At 46.5% G+C, this 14,030-nt stretch overlaps 1 protein-coding gene across 3 annotated transcripts in view; it reads right to left on the reverse strand.

Moving 5' to 3' along the window:
- Positions 1 to 14,030, reverse strand: part of STRBP (spermatid perinuclear RNA binding protein) — a 250,689-nt gene that overhangs the window by 44,503 nt on the left and 192,156 nt on the right. For 2 of the 3 annotated variants that reach the window (XM_082263344.1, XM_082263343.1), the window contains exons 12-13: positions 10,585 to 10,662; positions 1,992 to 2,200 (exon numbers count right to left, since the gene is read on the reverse strand). In XM_082263344.1, the coding sequence (XP_082119470.1) occupies positions 1,992 to 2,200; positions 10,585 to 10,662 (287 nt within the window). The remainder of the gene's footprint in view (positions 1 to 1,991; positions 2,201 to 10,584; positions 10,663 to 14,030) is intronic. The other variant, XM_082263345.1, reaches the window with a different exon arrangement.

The raw sequence follows: 14,030 nt of genomic DNA on the forward strand, positions 1-14,030 counted from the left end.
AGCTGGGTCATGTGACAGCTGTATGTCGATTAGGAAATAGGCACTTCGATCTTTTTCTTTTTAATTGAATTACAGTGTCGTTTTCCACATACAGAAAGAGAAGGGAGAAGTGCGTAATTAATGTCACTTTAAAGTGTTACAAAACCCACAACAGTACAGTCAGTCTGTATATGCATTAAAGCATGCCTGTTTAACTCACTGTGGAACCGAAGGCTGTTTGATCCTGTTTTCTCTGAGCCTCCCATTCTTTTACTGTCCCAAATCCATTTGCTTATAGTACAGAGCCTTGGGGGCACTCTGTACATGCTCAGTTTAGCATGTATTCCTAGAGTGTTTTTTTTTTTTTGGGAGGGTGAATATGATCAGCACAGGGTCAATCAGCACTGTCCAGACAGAGGGCCAGGGGTCCTGCATTCTCACAGGACAGTCAGGGGAGAATGAAAACTGCTCCTAAAAGCTTTAACCAGACACTTATAGAAGTCACAAGACTGCTAATAAGAAAAGGTATTAAGCAGTTTATAGTTGCTAAAAGAATTGCGTTTCCATGTTCTGTGTACTGTGGGAGACCAGATATAGTGAATGCAGAGTCCTGGGGAGACCAGATATAGTGAATGCACAGTCCTGGGGAGACCAGATATAGTGAATGCAGAGCCCTGGGGAGACCAGATATAGTGAATGCAGAGCCCTGGGGAGACCAGATATAGTGAATGCAGAGTCCTGGGGTGACCAGATATAGTGAAAGCAGAGTCCTGGGGAGATCAGATATAGTGAATGCAGAGTCCTGGGGAGACCAGATATAGGGAATGCAGGCTCCTGGGGGAGACCAGATATAGGATATGCAGGCTCCTGGGGAGACCAGATATAGTGAATGCAGGCTCCTGGGGAGACCAGATATAGTGAATGCAGGCTCCTGGGGGGGGGGGGGGACCAGATATAGTGAATGCAGGCTCCTGAGGAGACCAGATCTAGTGAATGCAGGCTCCTGGGGAGAACAGATCTAGTGAATGCAGGCTCCTGGGGAGACAAGATAAAGTGAATGCAGGCTCCTAGGGAGATCAGATAAAGTGAATGCAGGCTCCTGGGGAGACCAGATAAAGTGACCGCAGGCTCCTGGGGAGACCAGATATAGTGACCGCAGGCGCCTGGGGAGACCAGATATAGTGACCGCAGGCTCCTGGGGAGACCAGATATAGTGACCGCAGGCAACTGGGGGGACCAGATATAGTGACTTCAGGCTCCTGGGGGGACCAAATATAGTGACTGCAGGCTCCTGGGGAGATCAGATATAATGAATGCAGAGTCGTGGGGGGACCAGATATAGTTACTGCAGGCTCCTAGGATGACCAGATATAGTGAATGCAGGCTCCTTAGGAGACCAGATATAGTGAATGCAGGCTCCTGGGGAGACCAGATATAGTGAATGCAGGCTCCTGGGGAGACCAGATATAGTGAATGCAGGCTCCTGGGGAGACCAGATATAGTGAATGCAGGCTCCTGGAGAGACCAGATATAGTGAGAATGCAGGCTCCTGGAGAGACCAGATATAGTGAATGCAGGCTCCTGGAGAGACCAGATATAGTGAATGCAGGCTCCTGGGGAGATCAGATATAGTGAATGCAGAGTCCTTGGGAGATCAGATATAGTGAATGCAGAGTCCTTGGGAGACCAGATAGAGTGACTTCAGAGTCCTGGGGAGACCAGATATAGGGAATGCAGGCTCCTGGGGAGACCAGATATAGTGAATGCAGGCTCCTGGGGAGATCAGATATAGTGAATGCAGGCTCCTGGGGAGATCAGATATAGTGAATGCAGGCTCCTGGGGAGATCAGATATAGTGAATGCAGGCTCCCGGGGAGACCAGATATAGTGAATGCAGGCTCCTGGGTTTAGTAACACTTTAAGAATAACTAAACAATGTACATTAATTCAAAAAATAACACAGATGAAATGAAAAAGACACCTTATGGGCGTTAAGCAACATCTCCACTCACCTTTACTGCTACATGAAGCTTGGCTGTTTTCTTGGATGGTCCGGAGGCCTCATGTGTGGTTCCATCTACATCAACAGACATAGTGAAAACTGGTGCATGTACTGGACCTGATTGAGACAGCAGTTTGTATTGCAAGCCAGGTCGAATCTGGTTTAGTCGCATCAGTGCATTCATTGGCTGGTTAGAATCTATGGCTTTGCTGTCCAAAACTGGAGACAAAGATTTATTAAGTTACTAATACTAGCATGACAAACCACAGGTTGAGAACATTCTAAATTGCTAATGGATTAAACTGCTATCTATACATATAAATGCTACCCGGACAGGTCATCGTATAAAAGGAACAGCTGGTAAAAAAAAAAAAAAAAATCTATGCTTATGCGGATCACCACATCTGCTGTGTCTTCACTCGTGTATTGGCGTGTTGTATGTGTAGTGAATGAATACACGAGTCTACACTATATGTCCAAGAGTCTGCAGACACCTCATCCACCGATAAGGCCATAGTATTAGCAAAACCCTCCAGAATATTGTGTTCAGGTATTTTCAGGAAAGAGTATTGGTAATGCCAAAGCACACAAAGCCATTTTAGGCTCGTGTGCCCTAAAAGACTGTACACCAGTAGACTAAGCCAGCTCTATAAAGACCTGTTTTGAGGAGTTTGGTGTGGAGGAACTCCAGTGTCCTGCACAAAGTCGATTAATAAAATAATATACCAAATCCCACTCTGCACTTAATTCCAATCAAGTGTAAAATGACTACATAAAAAAATTGATACATTTCCCAATCCCTTAGTGTGCTGCTGTATTATTACCCCTTTAAAAATTTTAACAGAGAGTGGGGGCTACGGGGAGTTTGGTTGGCTCTCTGGATTTATGTCCTGCACAGAGCCCTGACCTCAACCCTACTGAACACCTTTGGAATGGATTGTGAACCAGGTCCTCATCCAACATCAGGACCTGACCTCACAAATGGGCACAAATTACAACAAGCTCCGATCCCTCAAACCCTACTGAACACCTTTGGAATGGATTGTGAACCAGGTCTTCTTATCCCACATCAGAACCTGAACTCACACATTCCAACAAGCTCCAATCCATCAGATCCCTACTGAACATCTTTGGAATGGATTGTGAACCAGTTCTTCTTATCCCATATCAGGACCGGACCTCACACATTCCAACAAGCTCCAATCCATCAGATCCCTACTGAACACCTTTGGAATGGATTGTGAACCAGGTCCTCATTCAACATCAAGACCTGACCTCACACATTCCAACAAGCTCCAATCCATCAGAACCCTACTGAACACCTTTGGAATGGATTGTGAACCAGGTCTTCTTATCCCACATCAGGACCTGCCCTCACACATCCCAACAAGCTCCAATCTATCAGAACCCTACTGAACATCTTTGGAATGGATTGTGAACCAGGTCCTCATCCAACATCAGGACCTGACCTCACAAATGGGCACAAATTACAACAAGCTCCGATCCCTCAAAACCCTACTGAACACCTTTGGAATGGATTGTGAACCAGGTCTTCTTATCCCACATCAGGACCTGACCTCACACATCCCAACAAGCTCCAATCTATCAGAACCCTACTGAACACCTTTGGAATGGATTGTGAACCAGGCCGTCTTATCCCACATCAGGACCTGACCTCACACATTCCAACAAGCTCCAATCCATCAGAACCCTACTGAACATCTTTGGAATGGATTGTAAACCGGGTCCTCATCCAACATCAGGACCTGACCTCACAAATGGGCACAAATTACAACAAGCTCCGATCCCTCAAAACCCTACTGAACACCTTTGGAATGGATTGTGAACCAGGTCTTCTTATCCCATATCAGGACCGGACCTCACACATTCCAACAAGCTCCAATCCATCAGAACCCTACTGAACACCTTTGGAATGGATTGTGAACAAGGTCCTCATCCCACATCAGGACCTGACCTCACACATTCCAACAAGCTCCAATCCATCAGATCCCTACTGAACATCTTTGGAATGGATTGTGAACCAGGTCATCATCCAACATCAGGACCTGACCTCACAAATGGGCACAAATTACAACAAGCTCTGATCCCTCAAAACCCAACTGAACACCTTTGGAATGGATTGTGAACCAGGTCCTCATTCAACACCTCACAAATGGGCACAAATTACAACAAGCTTTGATCCCTCAAAACCCTATTGAACATCTTTGGAAAGGATTGTGAACCAGGTCCTCGTCCAACATCAGGACCTGACCTCATAAATGGGCACAAATTACAACAAGCTCTGATCCCTCAAAACCCTATTGAACATCTTTGGAAAGGATTGTGAACCAGGTCTTCTTATCCCACATCAGGACCTGACCTCACACATTCCAACAAGCTCCAATCCATCAGATCCCTACTGAACATCTTTGGAATGGATTGTGAACCAGTTCCTCATCCAACTTTAGGACCGGACATCACAAATGGGCACAAATTAAAACAAGCTCTCATCCCTCAAAACCCTACTGAACACCTTTGGAATGGATTGTGAACCAGGCCTTCCTATCCCACATCAGGACCTGACCTCACACATTCCAACAAGCTCCAATCCATCAGATCCCTACTGAACATCTTTGGAATGGATTGTGAACCAGTTCTTCTCATCTAACATCATTACCTGTCCTTACAAATGGGCAGAAATTCCAAAGACACTCTCCAAAAATCATGTGGAAAGTCTTCCCAGAAGAGTGGAGGATGGTATAGCCACAAAGGGGGGGGGGGGGGCACCATGTTATTGGCCATGGTTTTGGAATTGGCTATCCAATAAGCTCTGATCCTTGACCTCAATCCTACCGAATACCCTTGGGGTGAGTTGGGAAGACACGTGTAAGCCAGATCTCAACCATCATCAGTACCGGACCTCATCAAGGGGCACAAATTCCCAAAGACACCCTGCAAGATATTTTGGAAAGTCTTTCCAGAGAAGAGAATTCTACAGTCACAATGAGGGGCAACTCTAAAGTAATAGCCATGGTTTTAGAATAGAGATCTCAACAAGCTCAGAGCTCTGGGGAGACATTCCATTACCCTACTGAACGCCTTTGGGATGAATTGGAACACCGATTGTGAGCCAGGTCTTCTCATCCACCATCAGTATCGGACCTCAACTCTACTAAACATTTCGTGTGAGTTAGAATGCTGGTTGTGAGCCAAGACTTCTCACCCAACATTCGTATCTGACCTCAACCCTTTGGGATGAATTGAAAGACCAACTGTGAGCCAGGTCTTCTCATCGAACATCAGGACTTCTCACAAATGGGCACAAATTCTAACAAGCTCAGATCCCACAGGACCCTACTGAATACCTTCGGAATGGATTGAAAACCAGGTCTTCCCATCCAGCATCAGTACCTGACCTCACAAATGGGCACAAATTCCCACAAGCTCAGATCCCACAGGACCCTACTGAATACCTTTGGAATGGATTGAGAACCAGGTCTTCCCATCCAGCATCAGTACCTGACCTCACAAATGGCCACACATTCCCACAGACACCTTCTTTTGGAAAGTCTTCCCCAAAAAAGTGGAGGAGCCACACAAATAGCCATTGTTTTAGAATTGGATATCCAACAAACTTTGATTCCTGACCTCAAACCTACTGAATACCATTAATACTAAATCAAGAGACATTTGTGAATCAGGTCTTGTCATCCAACATCAGCACCTGACCTCACAAATGGAAACAAAATTCCCCACATGCTTTAAAATCTTGTGGAAAGTCTTCCCAGAGGAGTAGAGAACCTTACAATCATAATGGGGGACAACTCTATACTAATTGCCATAACAGGGTATCCAACAAGGTCAGCTCTGGGGGAGACTTTCCACTACCCTACAGAACACCTTTGGGATGAATTGGAACACCAATTGTGAGCAAGGTCTTATAATCCACTATCAGTACCTGACCTCAACCCTACTGAAAACCTTTTAATCTATTGAACCCCTTTAGGATGAATTCGAACACAAACTGTGAGCCAGGTCTTTTCAACCAACATCAGTACCTGACCTCAAAATGGGCACAAATTCCAACAGACACCCTCAAAAATCTCAGGGGTACGCTACTCACAGGGTGCAGAGCCCAGGGGTACACTACTCACAGGGTGCAGAGCCCAGGGGTACACTACTCACAGGGTGCAGAGATCAGGGGAACACTGCTCACAGGGTGCAGAGATCAGGGGAACACTGCTCACAGGGTGCAGAGATCAGGGGAATACTGCTCACAGGGTGCAGAGATCAGGGGAATACTGCTCACAGGGTGCAGAGATCAGGGGTACGTTGCGCATAGGGTGCAGAGCTCAGGGGTACGCTGCGCACAGGCTGCAGAGCTCAGGGGTACGCTGCGCACAGGCTGCAGAGCTCAGGGGTACGCTGCGCACAGGCTGCAGAGCTCAGGGGTACGCTACGGACAGGTTGCAGAGCTCAGGGGTACGCTACGGACAGGGTGCAGAGCTCAGGGGTACGCTACGGACAGGGTGCAGAGCTCAGGGGTGCGCTGTGTACAGAGTTCAGGAGTGCGCTACATACAGAATTCAGGGGTGTGCTGTGTACAGAGTACAGGGATGCGCTAAACATGGTGTGCAACACCAACCACCTTACCCCGCCAAAGTGTTCTTACAGCCCTACTCTCGCTTGCCTCGCTGTGTAGGCAGCCCTCTTTTCTAACCCCCCCCCCCCCCCCCGTATAGGTATTGTTGCCTTCTAGGGATATCATGTTTACTCTCAGATTCCCCCAGTGTAAGGGAGGATCTGTTGAATCCGGAATCCACTGAAAGCAAAGCTGTCCCTTGTAATCACAGAAGGCCTTTGTGTTCACAAGTAACAGCAAAGCAGGAGGAGGGAGCAAGAGGAAGGAGCAAGAGGAGGGAGCAAGAGGAAGGAGCAAGAGGAGGGAGCAGGAGGAGGGAGCAGGAGGAGGGAGCAGGAGGAGGGAGCAGGAGGAGGGAGCAGGAGGAGGGAGCAGGAGGAGGGAGCAGGAGGAGGGAGCAGAAGGCGGGAGGAGGAGGGAGCAGGAGGCGGGAGGAGGAGGAGGTGGAATGGATTTCTGCCATGATTTGGCCGCAAAACTGGGAGAGAGGGTCACATGACAAGGCCTGGCGGGACAGATTTGGCCTATAGGCCTTATGTGTTTGACATTTGTGCTCTACATTTACACCACTGATCATATTATTAGAGAACAATAAAAAAAAATATATATATATGCGGAATATCCGGATTGACAGGTTGCTATAGCAATGGGGCGGGAACTTCCGTGGCTCTTGGGATAGAGGAGTCATGTATCCCAGCAGCCCTTAAGAATTGCATATTGAGGAAATCTTGCGTTATTTCCGGACCGGAAATTATGCGAACGGGGGGGAGCGGGATATCCTGATTGACAGGTTGCTATAGCAATGGGGCGGGAACTTCCGTGGCTCCTGGGATAGAGGCATCATGTATCCCAGCGGCCCTTGAGAATCACATAGTGATGAAATCTCGCGTTGTTTCTGGACCAGAAATGACGCGAACGGAGGGCTAGCAGAATATCCGGATTGACAGGTTGCTATAGCAATGGGGCGGGAACTTCCGTGGCTCCTGGGATAGAGGCGTCATGTATCCCAGCAGCCCTTGAGAATCACATAGTGATGAAATCTCGCGTTGTTTCTGGACCAGAAATGACGCGAACGGAGGGCTAGCGGAATATCCGGATTGACAGGTTGCTATAGCAATGGGGCGGGAACTTCCGTGGCTCCTGGGATAGAGGCGTCATGTATCCCAGCAGCCCTTGAGAATCGCATAGTGATGAAATCTTGCGTTATTTCCGGACCGGTTATGAGGCGAACTGGGGGAGCGGGATATCCTGATTGACCGGTTGCTATAGCAATGGGGCGGGAACTTCGGAGGCTGCCACCATTGCTATGGCAACCTGTCAGGAAGAGCAAGAGCCGCTCAGTGGCATTACTGTGCAGGCGCGAGATCAGGAGTTGCATGCTGGGTAGCCAGCTGCACCTTATCCCGGAAAAACCTATGAGTGGGCTTCAGGTGCCCACATCCTCGATGGCCCCTGCCTGCTTCGGAGATCATGTAAGTTATTACAGATTTAAAAATAACAAGCATGAAGGCAGTTAGGACAGTATCCCAATAATAACAATCATTGGGAAGCTTTAAAAAAAAAAATTGATTATAATTGACTGGAGCTCCGCTTTAAGTATTTTCCAATACAGCTGCTGGGACAGGAGGGTCCACCCAGTCATTTATACCGCGTTTCCCCGAAAATAAGACCGGATCTTATATCCATTTTGGCTACAAAATACACACTAGGCGCAGGGGTCTTCAAACTATGGCCCTCCAGTTGTTTGGGAACTACAACCCCCATCATGCCTAGTCCTGTCTGTGAATGTCAGAGTTTTACAATGCCTCATGGGATGTGTAGTTCTGCAACAGCTGCAGGGCCGTAGTTTGAGGATCCCTGCTAGGGCTTATTTTTAAGGGATGTCTTATTTATCTACGGTATGCACAATGACGATCTTAAAGTGATTGTAACCCCTAAAATAAGTAATTAAATATCCTGATCCCTTAACTACTTTAAGCCTCGGAGGATTTGGCTGCTCAAAGACCAGGCCCTATTTTGCGATTCGGCACTGCGTGACTTTAACAGACAATTGCGCGGTCGTGCAACGCTGTACCCTATATGAAATTGATGTCCTTTTTTTCCTACAAACAGAGCTTTCTTTTGGTGGTATTTGATCACCTGTGCGATTTTTATTTTTTGCGCTATAAACAAAAAAAGAGCGACAATTTTGAAAAAAATAACAATATTTTTCACATTCTTTTAGATGAAATTCTCAAAAAAAAAATAAAAAATGTAAAAATCGAATTTTTTTAAACATTTTAGGCCAATTTGTTTTCTGCTGCATATTTTGGTAAAAAAAAAAAAAAAAATCGCAGTAAGCGTATTTTGATTGGTTTGCTCAAAAGTTATTGCGTTTACTAACTACGGGAAAGATTTATGTCATTTTTATTGTTTTTTTTTTTTACTAGTAATAGCGGCGATCTGCGTTTTTTTTTTGCGGGACTGCGACATTGCGGCGGACAAATCGGACCCCTGACACTTTTGGGGATACCAGTGACATCACTACAGTAATCAGTGCTAAAAATATGCACTGTTACTGTAAAAATGACACTGGCAGGGAAGGGGTTAACAGTATGGGTGATCAAGGGGTTAAATGTGTCCCTAGGAGCCTGATTCTAACTGTCAGGGGGCGTGGTTTGTGAAGTCATCACAGAGACATGCGATCCTATATAGCAGGATCATATAGCCTCTGTGATCACTTCAGGGAGAATGACGGACGGCTGTGTTACATCAGCCGTCCGTCCTTCTCTCTCAGCTGCGGGAGATCGCGAGTGGCCGGCGGCCATCGGAGCCGCCAGTCACATGCACTGGCTCCCCAGGTGACGCTGGCGGCGCGCGCTCGTCCTCTAGAGTCTCCTGAGTGAGGGACGTAGTACTACTTCGGTTTGCCCAGGAGCGGCTGCCTGTCGCAGTAAATCTGCGGTGGGCAGTCGTTGAGTAGCTAAACCAGGGATCCTCAAACTACGGCCCTCCAGCGGTTGCGGAACTACACATCCCATGAGGCATTGTGAAACTCTGACATTCACAGACATGGCTGGGCATGATGGGAATTGTAGTTCCTGAAGTCCCCTGCTTTAAAGCATGATAGACAGCCCAGTGCTTGTGCTGTGTCCTTTAGCCATCTCTATGTTCTAAAAAAAAACCTGGAATAAAACAAAATGTTACAAAAAAAAGTTCTTGTGTCCCCTGTCTTCTCTCCCCCTGTCAGCTCAGGAGTCAGCATTATGACATTCTGTAATCCCAAAAATAAACCTTGGATAAAGTCATTATAAAATTATGTAATCGATTTTGTAAAAAGATTATATAACGTGCAGTGTGTTTCCTTTTGTGACTTTATTGTGAAATATACCTTCTTTACAGCGCTGCTGGGCGCTCACGTGACCCTCCAGAGCTCTACTTTCCCTCTCCGAACACTGCAGAGGGAGGGGCTGAGAACGCCACTGATGTCAGCCCCACTCCAAGCACTGCAGAGGGAAGGGCCACTGACGTCACCCCGGGGAGGAGAGAAGAAGATCTCCGGTGGGTCACGTGAGCGTCCAGCCGCACTGTAAATAAGGTATTTTCCACAATAAAATTACAAAAGGAGAGACACTACTTATTATATAATTTTATAATCTTTTTACAAAACGGATTACATGTTTTTACAAGGATTTTGCTAGGGCTTATATTGCGAAAATACCTGAAAATCACGCTAGGTCTTATTTTCGGGGTAGGGCTTATATTGCAGCCATCCCTGACAACCACGCTACATCTTATTTTCGGGGTAGGGGTTATTTTCAGGGAAATAGGGTATTGGCAGACTTAAATATTCTTTTCTTAAATGTAACAATATTTTTATAGCTTCCTTTTGATGAACGTTTGTTCTTGTGCAGACATTCAGTACTGAGACTTAAATTAGCAAATCGAAAAATCCAATTACAGGTGAAAATTGAATACTTACTTTTGCGCAAATTACACCTCATTTTCTTATTTGGGTCCTTGTCGTCGCAAGAACCGTCATCGTATGGCCGCTTTAATCCTGAAAAGAGTTAAAAAGGGAAGAAAGTTATCACCTCATTAGGTGTGTGATGCAGCGCTCAACACGGGTTTTTCATGAATAGATTTTTGGGGTTATTTTATAATGTTATCGCACTGCCTCAAAAAAAAAAAAAAAAAGATACGTTTAAGATAGATCAATGCTTACATCACCATTTATATAATTATAATATAATGAAAATTTCCTTACAGAAATGTACAGGACATATATTCTTAGCTATAGAAACACTTGGAAAAAATCTGATGGAAGTTGATTTTTTATTTTTGACAAGAAAAATGTAACAAACTATAAAAAAAAATATTCAAAGAAAAGTAATTGAGTGTATACATTTCTCCAAGTAACAGGTGTACGCCCCTTTAAATCTGTGGATAGATCTCTGCAGACAAGCATCTGTACCACAGCTTGCGACTTTCACAAAAAAGAAAGAGCGTTCCTTTAAACGTCCGTATCGCGCTGACAGCTCGCTATCTCCAAGCAGAATAAAATTTGTTTAAAGCGGAGTTCCGGGCACAAAAACGATATTTTTTTTTTGTGCCCGTCCGCTAGTTCAGCCTAACCTTAAAAGGAATTGGATAGTTAGATTTTTTTTTTTTAAAAAACTCACCTTGTAATTGACGATCGTAAATACTCACCTCAGGGTACTTCCTCCCTCGGAGCCGCGGCTCACCCCGTCACTTCCTGCGCTGCGATGATTCCTGGGAGCTGAACGTCATCGCTCCCAGGAATCAATGCGACGGCACCGGCCCCGCTCGTCACTTCCGGAAGCTGTTTAGGAATGCGGCGCCGCGCCGGAAGTGACGAGAGGGGCCGGTGCGGCGCATTCTGGGACAAGAAGACGCGGAAGAAGACGCAGAAGAGGACCGCGCCGGCTTCAGCTGCCCACAAGAGAGATGGAAACGCTGTGGAAGAAATTTTATAAGTGAGTATTTCTTCTAAAAGGTAAGTGCGACCCGGGACAGATCAGAGGCTAGCCATTGTGGAATGTGCTAGCCCTGACTGTCCCGGGGGTATGTTCATTAAAAAATGACATCTGTGCCCGGAACTCCGCTTTAAGGCCCTGTTCACATCTTAGTGTTTTTCAGCTTGTAAAACGCTCATCTCTGAAGTCTCAAAACGCCCAACAAGCAAAATCCCATTCATTCCAATGGCCCCTGTTCACATATGAGCGTTCTAACGCCTGAAGCAAAACGCCTGAAGCAAAACGCCTGAAGCTCAAAAAAAAGTACATGAGCTTCTTTTTTTGGCAGATTGTAGGTGTTTTTGTGAGATGCCAACGCCTGCTTCCAAACACCTGCAAAAAATGCCCGAAAAAGCACCTGAAAAAACGCCCAAGGAAACGTCCAAAGAAACGCCCAAGGAGCACCCAAGGAAACGTCCAAAGAAACATCCAAAGAAAGCCCAAACAAACGCCCAAGGAGCACCCAAGGAAACGCCCAAGGAGCACCCAAGGAAACGCCCAAGGAGCACCCAAGGAAACGTCCAAAGAAACATCCAAAGAACGCCCAAACAAACGCCCAAGGAGCACCCAAGGAAACATCCAAAGAAACATCCAAAGAAAGCCCAAACAAACGCCGAAGGAGCACCCAAGGAAACGCCCAAGGAGAACCCAAGGAAACGTCCAAAGAAACATCCAAAGAACGCCCAAAGAAACATCCAAAGAACGCCCAAACAAACACCCAAGGAGCACCCAAGGAAACGTCCAAGGAAACGCCCAAGGAACACCCAAGGAAACGCCCAAACAAACGTCCAAGGAAACGCCCGAGGAAACCTCCAAAGAAACGATATGCTCAGGTGTGAATGGAGCCCTAATGTGGCTCAGGATGTCCCTGGCAGAGGTTAGCTGATCTATTTCTGGTTACTCAGGAGCCCAGGACCTGCCGTACAGGAACACAGATAGGTACATCGGCCCCGATGCCGATTCTGTCCCCGCCAACTCTAACACTGAGAACCGAGCAACTGAATACCACTGATCGCTCAGTTCTCACAGCTCCATGAGCAGAGAGCTGCTGACTATCAGTCACTGCTGTCTGCTCTGACTACCCCCCCCCCCCTCGCTCACTGGAGCGCTGGGCTGTGGAGGGGGTGGGAGCAGCAGGCTCAGGGTGCCTGCCCAGGGTCACAGGAGTGCAGAATGAACAGCACTCCTGTGACCAACAGGAGCAGTACAATCAATTGAGCTTGGGCTGTACTTCTCCTTTAATCATTGGTAGGCTCAGGGTTTCTGTCCAGGCATGTGAGTGGGTCACGACCCTTCCAGAGCCTGGACCGGCTCTGTGACGTCAGCCCGCTGTCTGCTGAAAACGGATCACAGGAGTGCAGAATGAATGGCACTCCTGGGATCCATAGAAGCAGTACAACCAATTGAGCTTTGGCTGTACTTCTCCTTTAATCATTTGTGAGGAAGAATTATTACTTATTGTATTGAAAGAAGATTTATGACGACTTTTTTTTTGGTTTATGTCTTATGTTGAGATTTATGAACATAGGCACTATAATTATTTATTATCATAGAGTTTTGGAGATCACGTGTTTATTGTAAATAGCACTTACACTACCCCTACTTTTCCAAATAATAAACAATACCAATGAATGCAAATCTAGTGCAATGCCAATATACAGTATATTGCCAAAAGTATTGGGACGCCTGCCTTTACACACACATGAACTTTAATGGCATCCCAGTCTTAGTCCGTAGGGTTCAATATTGAGTTGGCCCACCCTTTGCAGCTATAACAGCTTCAACTCTTCTGAGAAGGCCGTCCACAAGGCTTAGGAGTGTCTATGGGAATGTTTGACCATTCTTCCAGAAGCGTATTGGTGAGGTCAGGCACTGATATTGGAGAGAAGTCCTGGCTCGCAGTCTCTGCTCTAATTCATCCCAAAGGTGTTCTATTGCATTGAGGTCAGTACTGTGTGCAGGCCAGTCATAACCCTTCACCCCAAACTCGTTCATCCACACTATATTGCCAAAAGTATTAGGGTTACCCCTCCAAATCATTTAGTGGAGGGAGGATTATGGTGTGGGGTCCTTTTGCAGGGGTTTGGCTCGGCCTGTTCATTCCAGTGAAGGGAACTCTTAAGGTGTCAGCATACCAAGACATTTTGGAAAATTTCATGCTCCTTAGTGGGATGAGTTTTGGGACGGCTCTTTCCTGTTCCAACATAACTGCGCAGAGCAAGGTAGGTCCATAAAGACATGGAAGAGCGAGTTTGGGGTGCAGGAACTTGACTGGCCTGCACAGAGTCCTGACCTCAACCCGATAGAACACCTTTGGGTTGAATTCGAGTGGAGACTGTGAGCCAGACCTTCTCATCAACATCAGTGCCTGACCTCCCAAATGCGCTTCTGG

This window comes from Pelophylax lessonae (genome assembly GCF_965119305.1).
Source record: "Pelophylax lessonae genome assembly, chromosome: 7".
In the NCBI taxonomy this organism is placed as follows: Eukaryota; Metazoa; Chordata; class Amphibia; order Anura; family Ranidae; genus Pelophylax; species Pelophylax lessonae.